The sequence below is a fragment of the Salvia splendens genome, chromosome 9 (genome assembly GCF_004379255.2).
Source record: "Salvia splendens isolate huo1 chromosome 9, SspV2, whole genome shotgun sequence".
NCBI classification, from domain to species: domain Eukaryota; kingdom Viridiplantae; phylum Streptophyta; class Magnoliopsida; order Lamiales; family Lamiaceae; genus Salvia; species Salvia splendens.
Window position 1 is genome coordinate 28899872 of NC_056040.1, and position 13784 is coordinate 28913655.

General features: G+C 40.4%; 1 protein-coding gene across 2 annotated transcripts; it reads right to left on the bottom strand.

Annotated features, from left to right (window-relative positions):
* Positions 1-202: 202 nt before the first annotated feature.
* On the bottom strand, positions 203-3633 carry LOC121748839 (serine/threonine-protein kinase CBK1-like). 2 transcript variants are annotated; one of them, XM_042143375.1, is made up of 11 exons: positions 3434-3633; positions 3185-3359; positions 2774-3099; positions 2435-2678; positions 2273-2352; positions 1995-2079; positions 1533-1664; positions 1333-1446; positions 1112-1156; positions 956-1037; positions 203-444 (listed from the first exon to the last, which is right to left on the bottom strand). In XM_042143375.1, exons 1-11 carry the CDS (start codon positions 3553-3555, stop codon positions 383-385), a joined length of 1467 nt encoding a protein of 488 aa, XP_041999309.1. In that variant the 5' UTR covers positions 3556-3633; the 3' UTR covers positions 203-382. The 2 variants fall into 2 exon arrangements, with proteins under 2 accessions (XP_041999309.1, XP_041999310.1); XM_042143376.1 differs by lacking the exon at positions 203-444 and having other exon boundaries at positions 1112-1205.
* Between the last annotated feature and the right edge of the window lie 10151 nt (positions 3634-13784).

Genomic DNA, 13784 nt, shown 5'->3' on the forward strand with positions numbered 1-13784 from the left:
AAAAGCGTATTAAGTGGGAAGGTTTTTAGAGAACCTGAAAGATTCATATGGCTAGCAGAATTCTAACAGGAAGTCTTTAAATTCAAGTTTAAATTAAATAAAATTATTTTAGAGTTTTATCCAAACAAGAATTAAAATAAAATTATAGATTAGTTATTTGTTGAAAACATTACGGTGTTACAAGTGTCATGGCCCATGGATATTCCTCCATACAAAAGAATGAATAACCTTTTAATTAAAGGAATATATCCTGTACAATTTTGATTTTCTTTTTCTGTTTTCATTTACTCTATTTATTTATCTAACCATTAGTCCTAAAAATCATATTTTTAGATCCATTGCACAACTCAGCCAATAATTAGAATCAATGTTATGTCTGGTTTCAATGATGAAGAACATCTGCCGATGCAGCCCGCTTTAGACCTTTTCCATTTGTGGCTTTTTCTGCAAAATATATTGTCAAAATTAGTAAATTAGTACTATTATGCTTCTATCAAAATTAATTTCAATGATTATTTATATCCTTGATATTTCAAATTAACTATGCAAAAAGCAAAATTACATAATTAACTATGCTATTTATAAGTTTCACTTGCCCAAATTTCTGTATGAACTGAAGTTCGTCCCATTCATAATTAATCATGCAAAAAGTAACATTTTAGGTAAGTAGTTGGTTATCATAAACTAGAGCGAAAAAAATGATTGAATATTTTAATAACGAGAGGAGATGAATTTGTTTTTAAATATGAAAAGTGGACATTTAAGTGAGACGGATGGAGTAATTAACTTGTGGAAAGGTATTGAATTTGAAACAAATTACAATTAATATCATGAACATGTTGCGGTTATTAATTTGAAACAAATCGCAATTAAGATGTGATGTAGATTTGAACAAATATCTTATCTTATACTCCATAAAAATATATGTGGGAAATAAAATAAGTAAAAAATTTACCTGGAGACTTAGTTAGCCCTTTCATTGGTTCAAAACATCGGTACGTGTAGCCAATAAAAGTCAAGTCGCTTGAATTATGAAACTGCCATTTTATATATAACAGTTAGATACCAAGGCATTTAAATGCAAAAGGCCACTTCATTTTCAATTACAGACCTTCCTCCAAGCCACTGTTGGAGATTTTTCTGGCTGGAAATCCACCTTCAACATACATCAGAAATAGCATAATGAAGCTCTGTGAATTTTGAGACTAATAGAATTGAAATGAATTTAACTTCATGATAAATAAACAAGAGCATTTAAAAGGAGACTATGTTTTCACTCAATAATAAAATGCTTAAGAGTTTATGTGAAGAAGAAAATGTACAAGAGTCTACCTCATCCTGTTCGAAGAAATTTTGGGTATCAAGCTCGCCATTTACCTCCGGCCTGTATGCAGCTTCCGTGTCGTAGATGTTGTCCCACTCTATTTGTTGGAACCATGGATGATCCTGAACAATGAACATAATACAATCAAAATAGAATGTAGGCATAAAGATTGTTTTAACAAGTTTGAAAACATGTTGAGGAATTGCACCTTTATTTCACCCACGCCACGAGAACCTATCCGATCATCTACATTGCATAGCAATCTGCAGATCAGGTCCTTTGCGCCCGGAGTTAGCCTACTGTCACTCGGAAACTTCAGGTGGTTTTTCCAATGCACAATCTGTTTTGGATAATAAAAGAGAGAATGAAGGGTATATTCTTCCATGGTTTTTAGGAATGAGTTTCTATCATTCTTTATAAATAGACTACTATAAGTTTCTGCTGCCAAAAGGGAATGCATAGTTTCAAGCCTTTGAAGGAAATTCAGTAGGCAGTCGAGTATATACAAATCATGGAAAGGACAACGAGAACTCGGTTTGCTATTTTTTTTTCTCTGTAGAAGTAATTTTATACTCTTATCAACTAGAAATACAACTCATAAACAGATATACTCATAGATTGATGAAACTGGGCATACGAAAATATGTAAAAGAACCAACACGATGATCACCTTCTTGCACGTTGTTACCGGATTGTCAGAGTAGAACGGGGGATAGCCAATAAGCATCTCATACATAATGCAACCAAGTGACCACCTGAAAGCTTTCAGAATCAGTCGTACCACTTTCAACTTTTCATGATCACAGAACCATGACAAGCAACAACTTTACTACAAATCTTCAAATCAAACAGTCGTAGGAAGAAAGAAGCTCAACTGCTTTAATGACTGGGGAATTAGAGCAAAAGATAACAAAATTTTGAAGTAATACTTGGAGCAAGAAAACTAACCAATCGCACTCTACCCCATAACCTTTCTTAAGCAATACTTCAGGAGCAATATAGTCGGGCGTCCCAACAGTTGAAAACGCCTGTCGTAAGAAAAATAGTTTCACAGAATAAATCAGAATCAGACTGCATAAAGACAATATAATTCATGCTCTTTCCAAATACCTGTATCCTCCTGCTGTTTTGCCAGTGCTCTAGTTTTTCGCGAGAACTCTCCCATTGGCTTCCATCTCCTTTGTCAGGTACACAATCATTCTCACTTCCTGGTTCCCTCGATTCCTTTTTATCGACCAGCTCTTTCCCATTTAAAGAGTCAAGATTCGAACAGTCAATGGACTTGCAGAGGCCAAAATCAGACAACTTGAGGTGACCATTTTTGTCCAAAATAAGGTTGTCAGGTTTAATATCCCTGTGGATAGCAAGGGAAGGGAATGTCTCATGAACATACTTTAATCGCCACATTCCAAGTTTAGTTAGTCAATTTTCCACAATTGAATGGCGAACCTGTGAATGTAGTTGCGCTCGTGGATAGATTCTATAGCCAGAACAGCTTCCGCAATATAAAACCTGGCCACGTTTTCAGTCAAAACGTCCTCTCGCATAAGCAAAGTCATCATGTCACCACCATGCAGATATTCCATGACCAAGTAGAGATACTCGGCATCTTGGAACGAACAATAAAGCTTCACGATGTAGTCGCTGACAACTTCAGCCAATAAATTCCTTTCGGCCTTGACATGCTCAACCTGTCCTCTTCTCAGCATTTCAGACTTTTTCAACTTCTTCATCGCATATATGTTGCCAGTTAATTTCTCCCGGCACAATATCACCTTTGATTTCAATAGGCCCACCAGTAATCAATAAGTTAATAAAGGAATATCAGTATTGAGGGACAGAAATGATTAAATATGAAACCTCTCCAAAAGCGCCTCTTCCTATAACGGTTAAGAGGTCGAAGTCAGTAACAGAAGTTCTGTTTCGCCTCAATCGCATGAATTCAGTCTCTTTGCGCTCCAACTCCTTCAAAACATTCATCTGTTCTTCCTCGGATTCACCGGAAGCAGCCAGCAGCTTTTGCAGCAATTGACGCCTGCAATTTGCATACAATTTTTATGATGATCGGAAATCAAATCTGAAAAACAAAATTATAGAAATTTGAATTACCTTTGCCTGCGTTCCTCGATGGCTTTCGTATGGGCTTTGTAATGATTCTCGATGAGTTTCTTGGCGGCGGCGGCGCGTTGGATGGTGGAAATGGATGCGAGCTCCGTCGATTGCTCCTCCATTTCCTCCTCCGCTTCGCCTCCGTTAAATTGCCGGAGAGGGAAGCGGATCAGAAATGCAGACACATTCGACTTTGGGGAAACAAATCATTATTAATATTGGGTTTCCGCTGCTTACGTGGCCGATATTTGAGTTGATGGTATCGTATCATATACTACTACGTGATTTATTTTTATTTTTTTTTATTTTCTACGCTGATGTAGTATTTGATTCAAATGTCATTTACAGTATCATATTTAATGAGTATTTTAGGATAGTGATCAATATTTTTAACTATATTTACCTAATTAAGATCAAATTTACGTAATAGTTATTAAGATCTTGTAATCAAATGATTAATAAATTGTCGTATGATAGGAGATAATTTTGATAAATTAACAAAAATTGTGTATATAATATTGGACATTTTAGGTATTTTACATTCACAATAGTTTATACATTACATATTTACCCTTTTATAACTATTTAGGGAAGATTAAGTTTCTAAGTTTAATAACTGCACATTTAGGAAAGATAATTCATTCTAGCATAAAGCTACATAACTGCACTTTTGTTTCTTGTTTTTCTGTCAAGTGTACATAAGTAAATCAACTTTATAGCTAAATCAATTTAGACCATCAACAGTGGGGCGCCGCCCTAAGGCGCGCCCTATGGCGCGCCACGTCAGCATTTTTATCCTCCTCCTTCTCCACCTACAGTGGGGCGCTCTAAGGCGCGCCCTATGACGCGCCACATCATCATCTTGTTGTTTTGTTTAATTAATTTAACTGTTTTCAAATAACACGTAACGAGTAAAAAAAAATGACTAAATAACAAGCGGCGAAGTTTTAATAAAAAAAAAAATTACACCATTCAACTAAAAAAAGAAAAAAACTAAGTCGGGCCAATTTCCAACTTCCTACGCAACTCATCGAGTAATGCACGGAGATACTCGGCTTGTTCGGGGTCGGTGCACTTCTTGAGGGCCTTGTGCGTCTGCAACATCGTCCTTGCCATCGACGCTGTAGCTAACGACGCAAACGCGGTGGACGTCTGCGTCGGGAGCTCATCCGGGTCCGGATCAGGGGTTGCAGCGGTCGACGATGACGTCGCGGTCGCCTTCCCCTTGGCCTTCGCAGCCTTGATGCCGGGAGGACGCCGGGAGGACACCGGTGTGCCGGAACTCCCTTCATCCACGTACGTCCGGTTGAGGTCAACCGGGTTAGTGCCGCTGCCGCTGCTCGTGTAGTCACCAGCTTCGGTGACCTTCGTCCTCTTCGGCGCACTAGTGTGCAGAATTCCACATTGGAACTTCTGCTTCTCCCTCAAGAGCGCCCAAATGGCCTCGTGCTTGAACTCGCCGAACATCGACCGGTACGACAACATCGCTTTAGAGCGCACGTTGTGCACGCTCTCGCCGCTACCCTGTGATCGCGCGCACTTCTCGAACTCCGCCGAGTACAAGTTCACTTGCTTCTTGATTTGATCCCAGTGCTTGCGGAGTTGCTCACGCTTGCACTTGTACGCGGTCGGCGGCTTGACCGAATTGTAGAGGTCCGCGATGCGCTCCCAGTACTCGGTCTGTCTCTGGTTGTTGGCGAATATCGGATCTTTCGATATATCTACCGAACACCGGGCCAAAGTGAGAGTTTCGTCGTCGGTGTAGTTCGTACGGCCGGGGGCGTACTCATCGCAGTCACCGGGAGGCGGCAACTTCTGCGCCCGCTGCCGGTTCCACTTCGCCTTCCCCTTGGCGGCACCGGTCGCTGCGGCGGGATCGGCCGATGCGGTTGGGCGGTGCGGCGACGGCCGAATGAACGATAATCGCCGGGTTCTGTACCCGGCCAATGCGCCTCTCTGCTAAACGTAGGGCTATTGGGGCTTGAATCCATTTCATAGTAATTATGTAAATGTAAGTTTCGAAGATGAAATCGTGTGAAATGAAATATTACAAATGAACGCTATTTATAAAAAAACGAAACCGCGTGCCATCGTCCGCGGCCTTCACAATGGGGCGGACGATGTCGCGGACGATGGCCATCGTCCGCGACGTCCGCAATGGCGCGGACGATGGCCATCGTCCGCGGTTTAAGTCGCGCCCGAAGCATAGGCCGCGACTATCGTCCGCGGCCTATGCCACACACCCACAGTGAGGGCGGACGATGCGCGCCATCGGGCGTGCCATCGTCCGCCCATTGCGGATGGTCTTATGTACTCTTCTTGACCGAAAAAACATGAAACAAAATTAATAGTCATTAACATATTAATTTACTATTATTGAATGATTCTAAAAAGTGACGTATATATATTTAATTTAATGTTTTATTGTCACCCAAATAATCGGCAATCATTAGATCAATTTTCTCGTGACTCTACATTATTTAAAAATAATGAAGCATAAGAGCATTTGCAACGGTGAGCAGGACGGCGTCCGTCCGTCCGTCCGTCCGTCTGTGCCAGCGGCACGGAGATGCTGTCCGCTGCTGCGCTCGCGCTCCTCGATGCATCGAGCACGTCCGTGCCACCGAGCAGGTGACGTGGCCGGCGCTGATTGGGCAACGACATAGCCGTTGCATTTGAATATTTTTTTAAAAAAAATCGGTTTTTAATTAAAAAAACTGATTAAAATAAAAAAATATTTTCCCACTTCCCAAAAAAATTATATCCATTTTCTACCCATTTTCATTTTTTTTCATTTTTTCCCCCAAAAAAACACATTTTCATCTATAAATACCCCCACTTTCACACAACACTACACAATTCTCATCTATATTCTCTCATTTTCATTCTCATCTCCATTCTCTCATCTCCATTCTTAATCTTTCTTCCACTCCTACAACATAACAATGTCCGGCGACAACGATCACCCCCCGGGCTCCCACGGTTGGAACCCAGATTGGTTCGGTTCACAACCGTTTCCTAGTCCGGAAACGGAATTTTTGGCCCCTCCTCAAACCCAAAGTTCGAGAGTTCCGGGTGGCTACCGGCCTTACTCGATCGACGACCAAGATGCCCCCGAAGGGCTATACGGGTGGACACCCGAGCCTAGAGTGAGGTCGACCGCCCCCTCCCAAACTCCGACTCCTCCTACTCGCGGTGTCCGCACACCGTACACTCCGGCGGAGATGGAGCCATTGTTCAAGGCGTTCTTGTCAATCTCCGAAGATCCGGAGGGTGGCACGAACCAATCCGGCGATCACTATTGGTGGCGCATCTGTCGCCGGTACAATGAAAACCGGCCGGAGGGAACAATCGAGCGCAACGAGAGTATGGTGCGCAACGCCATCTACCGAGCCAACGAAGAAATCCAAAAGTTCCAGGGGTATTACCTCCAAGAAGAGCAGTCGGCGAGGAGCGGCCGGAGCGAGGTCGACGTCATCACTGCCGCGATGAACACCTACCAATCCATGAACTACAAGCCGTTCAAGTACCTCAACATTTGGCAGGAGAAGCGGTCGCATCCGAAGTATAGGGGAGGCGTAACATCCTCCTCTAGCCGCTCCTCCAAACGGTCAAGGTCGGTATCCCTATCCGACGCCGGCTCTGAAGACATGGTTAGCCAACTCGCCGGAGCTAACTTGGGTAGCCTCGACGCCGGCCCGAGCGGTTCCCAACGCCGACCGCAAGGAAGGAAGAAGGCGGCGGCCAACCGCCGTCGCGGCGCGACTCCATCCGGCAATGCTCCCGAACCCGCTCCCGTTCCCGTGCCCTATGCGCCACCTCCACCCCCACCAACTCATTGTGGGGGATTTTGGCCCAACTCAATATGGCCGATAGGTCAACTATGACCCCTGCGCAACTTCGATCGCACGAGGCCATGATATTAGGCCTCCAAAAACAATTGGGGGTAGTGCCGCCGGATGAATAGTCTTCCACAGGGATATTTTTAGCTTTAATTATGTAATTTTTAATTTTTAGTATTTTAATTATGTAATTTTTAATTTTTAGGATTTTAACTATGTAATTTTTATTTTTTAGTATTTTAATTATGTCTTTTTTATTTTATTTGTAATTTGTAATATTATTTCGGTTTTTTAATGAATTTTAATATTATGAAAATGTTTTTATTTAAATTGAATAATAGAATAGTGGGACCCTTGTACTCGTCCTTGTGGAAGAGCACAACTGTGGGTGTTGTGCTCTTGTCTAAGAGCAGACAAAAAAGCACGGTTGTGGGTGATCTAAATGATTATGGGTGCTCTAAATGAATTCAATATGTACTACTAAAAAATACATTTTTTATTGTCACCCAACTAATCGGTAGTCATTCGCATTGAAAAATTGTAAATTATAAAATGACTAGAGTAAAAAGTGTAAACTATAAAAATGATAGTATTAGAATATGTACTTAATTCATGAGTATCGTCATTCAACAACTTAATTAACACTAAGTCAATTTCATTTTACTCTCTACATCTAGAATAAAAAATCATGAAATGTAATTAAAATTGATATAATATTAAAAAATAAGTACAAAAAATTAATTTGCATCGAACTATTTCATGATTGAATAATTCTAAAAATTATAAATATAAATGCAACTACATGTATATGTACTTAATTTCTACTATAAACACCCTTCATGTTAATTAAAAAAGAAATAATAATTAATATTTTCTTAGTATAAAAATACTCATCACTAAAAGTAAATTAAAATAAAAAGTATTCATATATCTGCTTTAGGATATAATAAAAAAGGAAACAGGCTAAGGAAAAATAGTATTAAAAGAAAATAGCACAAAAATAATAAGATAATGCAAGAACTGTTAAATCATTATGGCTATAATATTTTCTCATACATTCCACATATCAAATATAGAAATGCTTTATTATTTTAATTTATTTTTTTATATATTAAATTATTTTATTGTCACATCATTGATGATTTATTCGCATGATAATTTAAAATAAAAAATTAACAAAAAAAAGATCAAACAAGTTATGAAAAAATAATACAAATGACAAAAAAACTAGATACTAAAGTATAAATGATCAAACATAATTTTCTTTTAAAAAACCTACTTATGTTACTTTATTAAATTATATCGTACTTTAATTATGTAGTGTGTTAATTAGTATTACCATAAATAATTCATAATCTAAATCAATGCGGTTTTCCTAAACTAATAGAGTAAAAATATTCAATATTAAATAAGGGTAAATTAGACATAAAATTATATCCTAAAAATAGAACTAAATTAAAGGGTATATATACAATTTTTGTTAATTTATCTTTTCTCTTTTGATAAATAACAATAAAATTGGATAACAGCGGCTGGAGCCTCGAGGCGACAACCCGACGCCTCAAAAGTGGAGAAGGCGACGGCTACAGCAGCGGGCGAAGCTGGCGATGGTGGCATCAGCATCACAAAAGGAGAGAGAGAGCCAGCAATCAATCAAAACAAATTATCTTAAGTATAAAAGTCGCCACACTTACTACTCATATGATCTACTCAGTGGCGGATCCAGGATCCGGAAATGGAGGGAGCGGAATATATAGTATTAGCTTGGTTTAGTGCGGACATGGCTGTTTTTTTTATTGTTCGGGGCGACGCCGGAGGCAAACGGAGGGGGCGGACATGGTAAATTTACATCCCGATAAGGGAAAAATAGTCGCACGGAAGGGGCGACCGCCCCCTCCTGCCCCCTAGATCCGCCACTGGATCTACTGAAATACTATTCATAAAAACAATACGGAACGATTTTAAAAAATTCCAAGAAAAATCACACATCTTCCCTGCATCATTATTTAATCACTTTCACTTTTCTCAATTACTATTCATAGTAGGTTACTATTGTTAGAAAAAGAGAACTTGTCGGGTGAAAATTACACGGAAAATAAAACAATGAAGATTACACGGAAACAACTGAAAATTACACGAAAAAATCTGTGGAAAGCGGTAAGCCGAGTAGAGGAGTCATTTTTCCGCAAGACGAGATACGTCCCGGTAGTGCTCTTGGTTTGGCGTGTCGTCCCTAAAGATAAAACGGCTTCGTCTCTGAAGTAGCAGCACCGCTAGCAGCAGAGCTTCGACGGGAAGATTATGCAGAGAGGGAGAGAGCGTGTATGCAAGAATGTTTGTGTATGTTCTATCCAGAATGCAATGAATGCATGTCTATTTATAGGCCAAGTCCACCCGCAGGGGCATTGATAGAGTCAACAGTCATTATGTGTGTCATGATGGCTTGACTGTATCCGCCAGGGGTTATTGACTAGTGCACTAGCCATTGGCAGCTGAAGAGAGATGACGCACCTGGATATGCTACACGACGGGATACACCATGGACCGTCGGGGACCTTTTGTCTCCCGTTATGCGTCGGTGTCCAGCGAGGACCTTTTGTCTCCCGTTATGCGTCGGGGTCCAGCGGGAACATGACGTGGACCAGACCCGTCAGGGATAGCGTGGAGTTTGGGGTGGTCTAAAAAGAATAAGTGGGGCTTGAACCACGCTCAACGACCAGCTCCAAAGAACAGCCCAAAGACCACCCAAAGACCAATTGCCAAGATCCAAGGCACAAGGCACCCGACACCCGGCACACGGTGCGTGGCTCGCGGGTGGGCGGCGGCGCGCTCGTACGTTCGTGTGGGCTCTGTCACCCATCTTGTTCCACGATAATTATTACACCTAATAATTCATCTTATTAAATACTTCTTCAAAGAAGTTTATCATCCCCGATGTGGGATAATTAACACTTAGTTAATTAATCCCTTAGTTTTTTTCATAGCTCATTTTTAGCTTTATTGTGACAAACTTTAATATATTATTTCTCACTCACCGGGAATCGGATTTGAGAAAATGAATATACTACGGTCATATACTCGGAACGTAGATCGTCTCTATTGCATTTAATTTCACAAAATTAAATGTCTTGTAACATTTATTATTAGTGAAAGTCGTTTGATCAAGCACGATTCCAACAATCCCCCACATGAGTGGAAATCGCCAAATGCATATGTATGCAGACACAAGCTCAACCCTCAAGAGTGTTGTAAGCATAAGGATAGGTAGTTTTTGGCTTTGAACCATCCATAGTCAACACCATCGGATACACAGACGGACTAGTAGCGCGATGCTTTGAACTATTCCTCCACGGCGTGCACCGAGACAATGATGTTAACACTTAAACACCTCAACCTCATCCGTTCTCACGTTTTGTGTCCATTTCAGGCCTTGGACACCACTTTGGATTCATAAGTGTATTGTTTGAAGCGGCCCCACTTCTCACTTACATAGGTGATTCCTCGTTAAGCATCTTGCCATACTCGGTCTCTTTGAGAACTTCATCTCAACGAGATCCTTTAGGGATCATTAAAAGTCATAGACTTAACCTCACCACTAGGTAAGTTTTTTCAACACTCTATTACTCTTTAGGGAATAGATGTAGATGAATGTTCACACGAATGCTCATAGCTTAGTTTTCCCATTGAACCAAGTTCTTGGGATCTCCAGTCATCATGGTTGGGTTGCCACTATGACAATTCTTTAGTTTGTGGATTTCAAACTCATTCCCTCTAGCAATTTATTCATTTGATCACGATTTAACCCTTTGGTTAGCGGATCCGCTAGATTATCCAATGACTTCACGTAGTCAATTGAAATCACCCTTGTTGTGATCAAATGTCTCACGGTATTATGTTGTCGACGAATGTGTCGAGGCTTACCATTGTACAAGCCACTGTTTGCCCTCCCAATAGCGGCTTGGCTATCACAGAGAATTAACACTAGAGGCACGTGCTTTGACCAACATGGAATATCTTCAAGGAAGTTTTTAAGCCATTCGGCTTCTTCCGCAGCTTTATCTAAAGCTATGAATTCAGATTCCATGGTGGATCGGGCTATACATGTCTGTTTCGTGGATTTCCACGAGACAACACCACCCCCAATAGTAAATACATATCCACTTGTTGAAAGTGAGTCTTTGTTATCAGATATTCAGATTGCATCGCAGTACCCTTCAAGTACCGGGGGGTATCTCGAAAAGTGTAGCCCATGATTTTGAGTATACTTGAGATACCATAAAACACTTACAAGAGTTTTCCAATGCTCTTTGCTTGGATTGCTCGTATAACGGCTCAACTTGTTCACTGCGCAAGCAATATCAGGTCGAGTACAATTAGTAAGATACATAATGCATCCAATGACCCGTGCATAATCTTCTTGTGCAACGGGCTCACCCCTGTTCTTGCTCAAGTGAACACTAAGCTCTATAGGCGTCTTAGCCGGGGTGCCATCATAGGCGTTGAACCTCTTTAATACTTTCTCAACATAATGAGATTGTGTTAAGGTGATTCCTTCGGATGTTCTTAGAATTTTCATTCCAAGAATTACATCGGCTAGATCCATATCCTTCATGTCGAAGTTTCTCTTTAACATGACTTTCGTGTCGTTAATCCCTTGGGTGTTACTACCCATGATTAACAAATCATCAACATAGAGACACACCATAAAGTATCCATTATCAGTGTTCTTAATGTAGATACATTTGTCACATTCGTTGATTTTAAATCCATTTAATAACATCACGTTATCAAATTTCAAGTGCCACTGCAACGACGCTTGTTTCAATCCATAGAGGGATTTAACCAGTTTGCATATCTTTTTCTCTTTTCCAGGTACTACAAAACCTTCAAGTTGTTCCATATAGATTTCATCTTCAAGGTCACCATTTAAAAACACAGTCTTAACATCCATTTGATGAATCTCAAGATTGTGTACAGCAGCAATCGCGAGAAGCACTCGTATTGATGTAATCCTCGTTACAGGTGAGTAGGTATCGAAGAAATCGTACCATTCTTTTTGTTTAAAGCCTTTGACTACCAGTCTAGCTTTATACTTGTCCACTGTTCCATCGGCCTTAAACTTTCTTTTAAGGACCCACTTGCATCCTAAAGGTTTAGCACATTCAGGTAGATCAACCAACACCCACGTGTGGTTTAGCAAAATTGAATCAATTTCGCTTTGAACAGCTTCTCTCCAATGCAACCCGTCTGGGCCAGCAAAGGCTACTTTTATCGATGTTGGTTCTTCATCCAACATAAATGCAATATAGCCAGGACCAAATGTCTTTGGTTTTCTGACCCTGCTACCACGTCTTGGTACCGCATCGTTAGGATCAGGCCTTGTTCGCTTGCGCGATTCTAGCTCTTCATCCACTGATTTAGAACTAGTGGTTTCATCCTCAATTCTCGTCTCAGAATTGGGTGTAATATTTTCCTTGTCTTTGCGAGGAAATATATTTTCAAGAAATACAACATTTCTTGACTCGATTGTTGTTCCACGGTCACAGTCGATATTTCAAACTTGTGGACAACAAATCGATATGCACTACTATTAAGTGCATACCCAATGAAGATGCAGTCAACCGTTTTAGGACCGATTGTAACTTCTTTGGGCGGAGGAACCATCACCTTTGCCAAACACCCCCACACTTTGAGGTATTTGTAGAATGGCTTCCTTCCATTCCACAACTCATAAGGAGTAACATCCTTACCTTTGCATGGGATTTTGTTTAGGATGTAGTTGGCTGTCAAAACAACTTCCCCCCACATGTTCTGGGGCATCCCTGAACTGATCAGTAACGCATTCATCATCTCTTTGAGAGTTCGATTCTTGCGTTCTGCAACACCATTAGATTGTGGTGAATATGGTGCAATCGTTTGATGAATTATACCACTTGCGTTGCATGTTAGGTTTAGTATACTGAAAAGCATGTTTCGAGCGAGTTCGCACGAATAGAATCTTGCTTGTGTACGGAAAAACATTAAAATTCACTTTTGACCCGATTCAGTATTATTCGAGCATTTCGCACAAATAGAATCAGTATATTATTACATTGTGTTTGCTTGTGCGTTTATAAGATGTTTTATAAACATTTAAATGCATAAGAAGTAAACAAAGCCTAAGTCTTTTGCTTAGTAGACTGGTTGTGGACGTCGTCCACTTTAAGGTAACTACAGTCGGTTCTATGCAATGCTTTGCAAAAGAAAAAGAAGAATTTCACAACCTAGATAGGCTTTGGCTACCTATCGTGAAAGGTTGCAATGTCAGTCCGATTATTTCTAAGCCTTATTGAAATAAGATGACATTGGTGTGGTATAGCACTGAATGAATCTAACAGCAAGACGTGTCTTTATGCTATCTACTGAAAGACTAGGGCTTGATAAATATCTATTTCTTAATCTACATACGTTAGCATTGAGCATACGATATTGAGTATCTACTACTTTGACTTACCAAAGGTGCGAGTTTT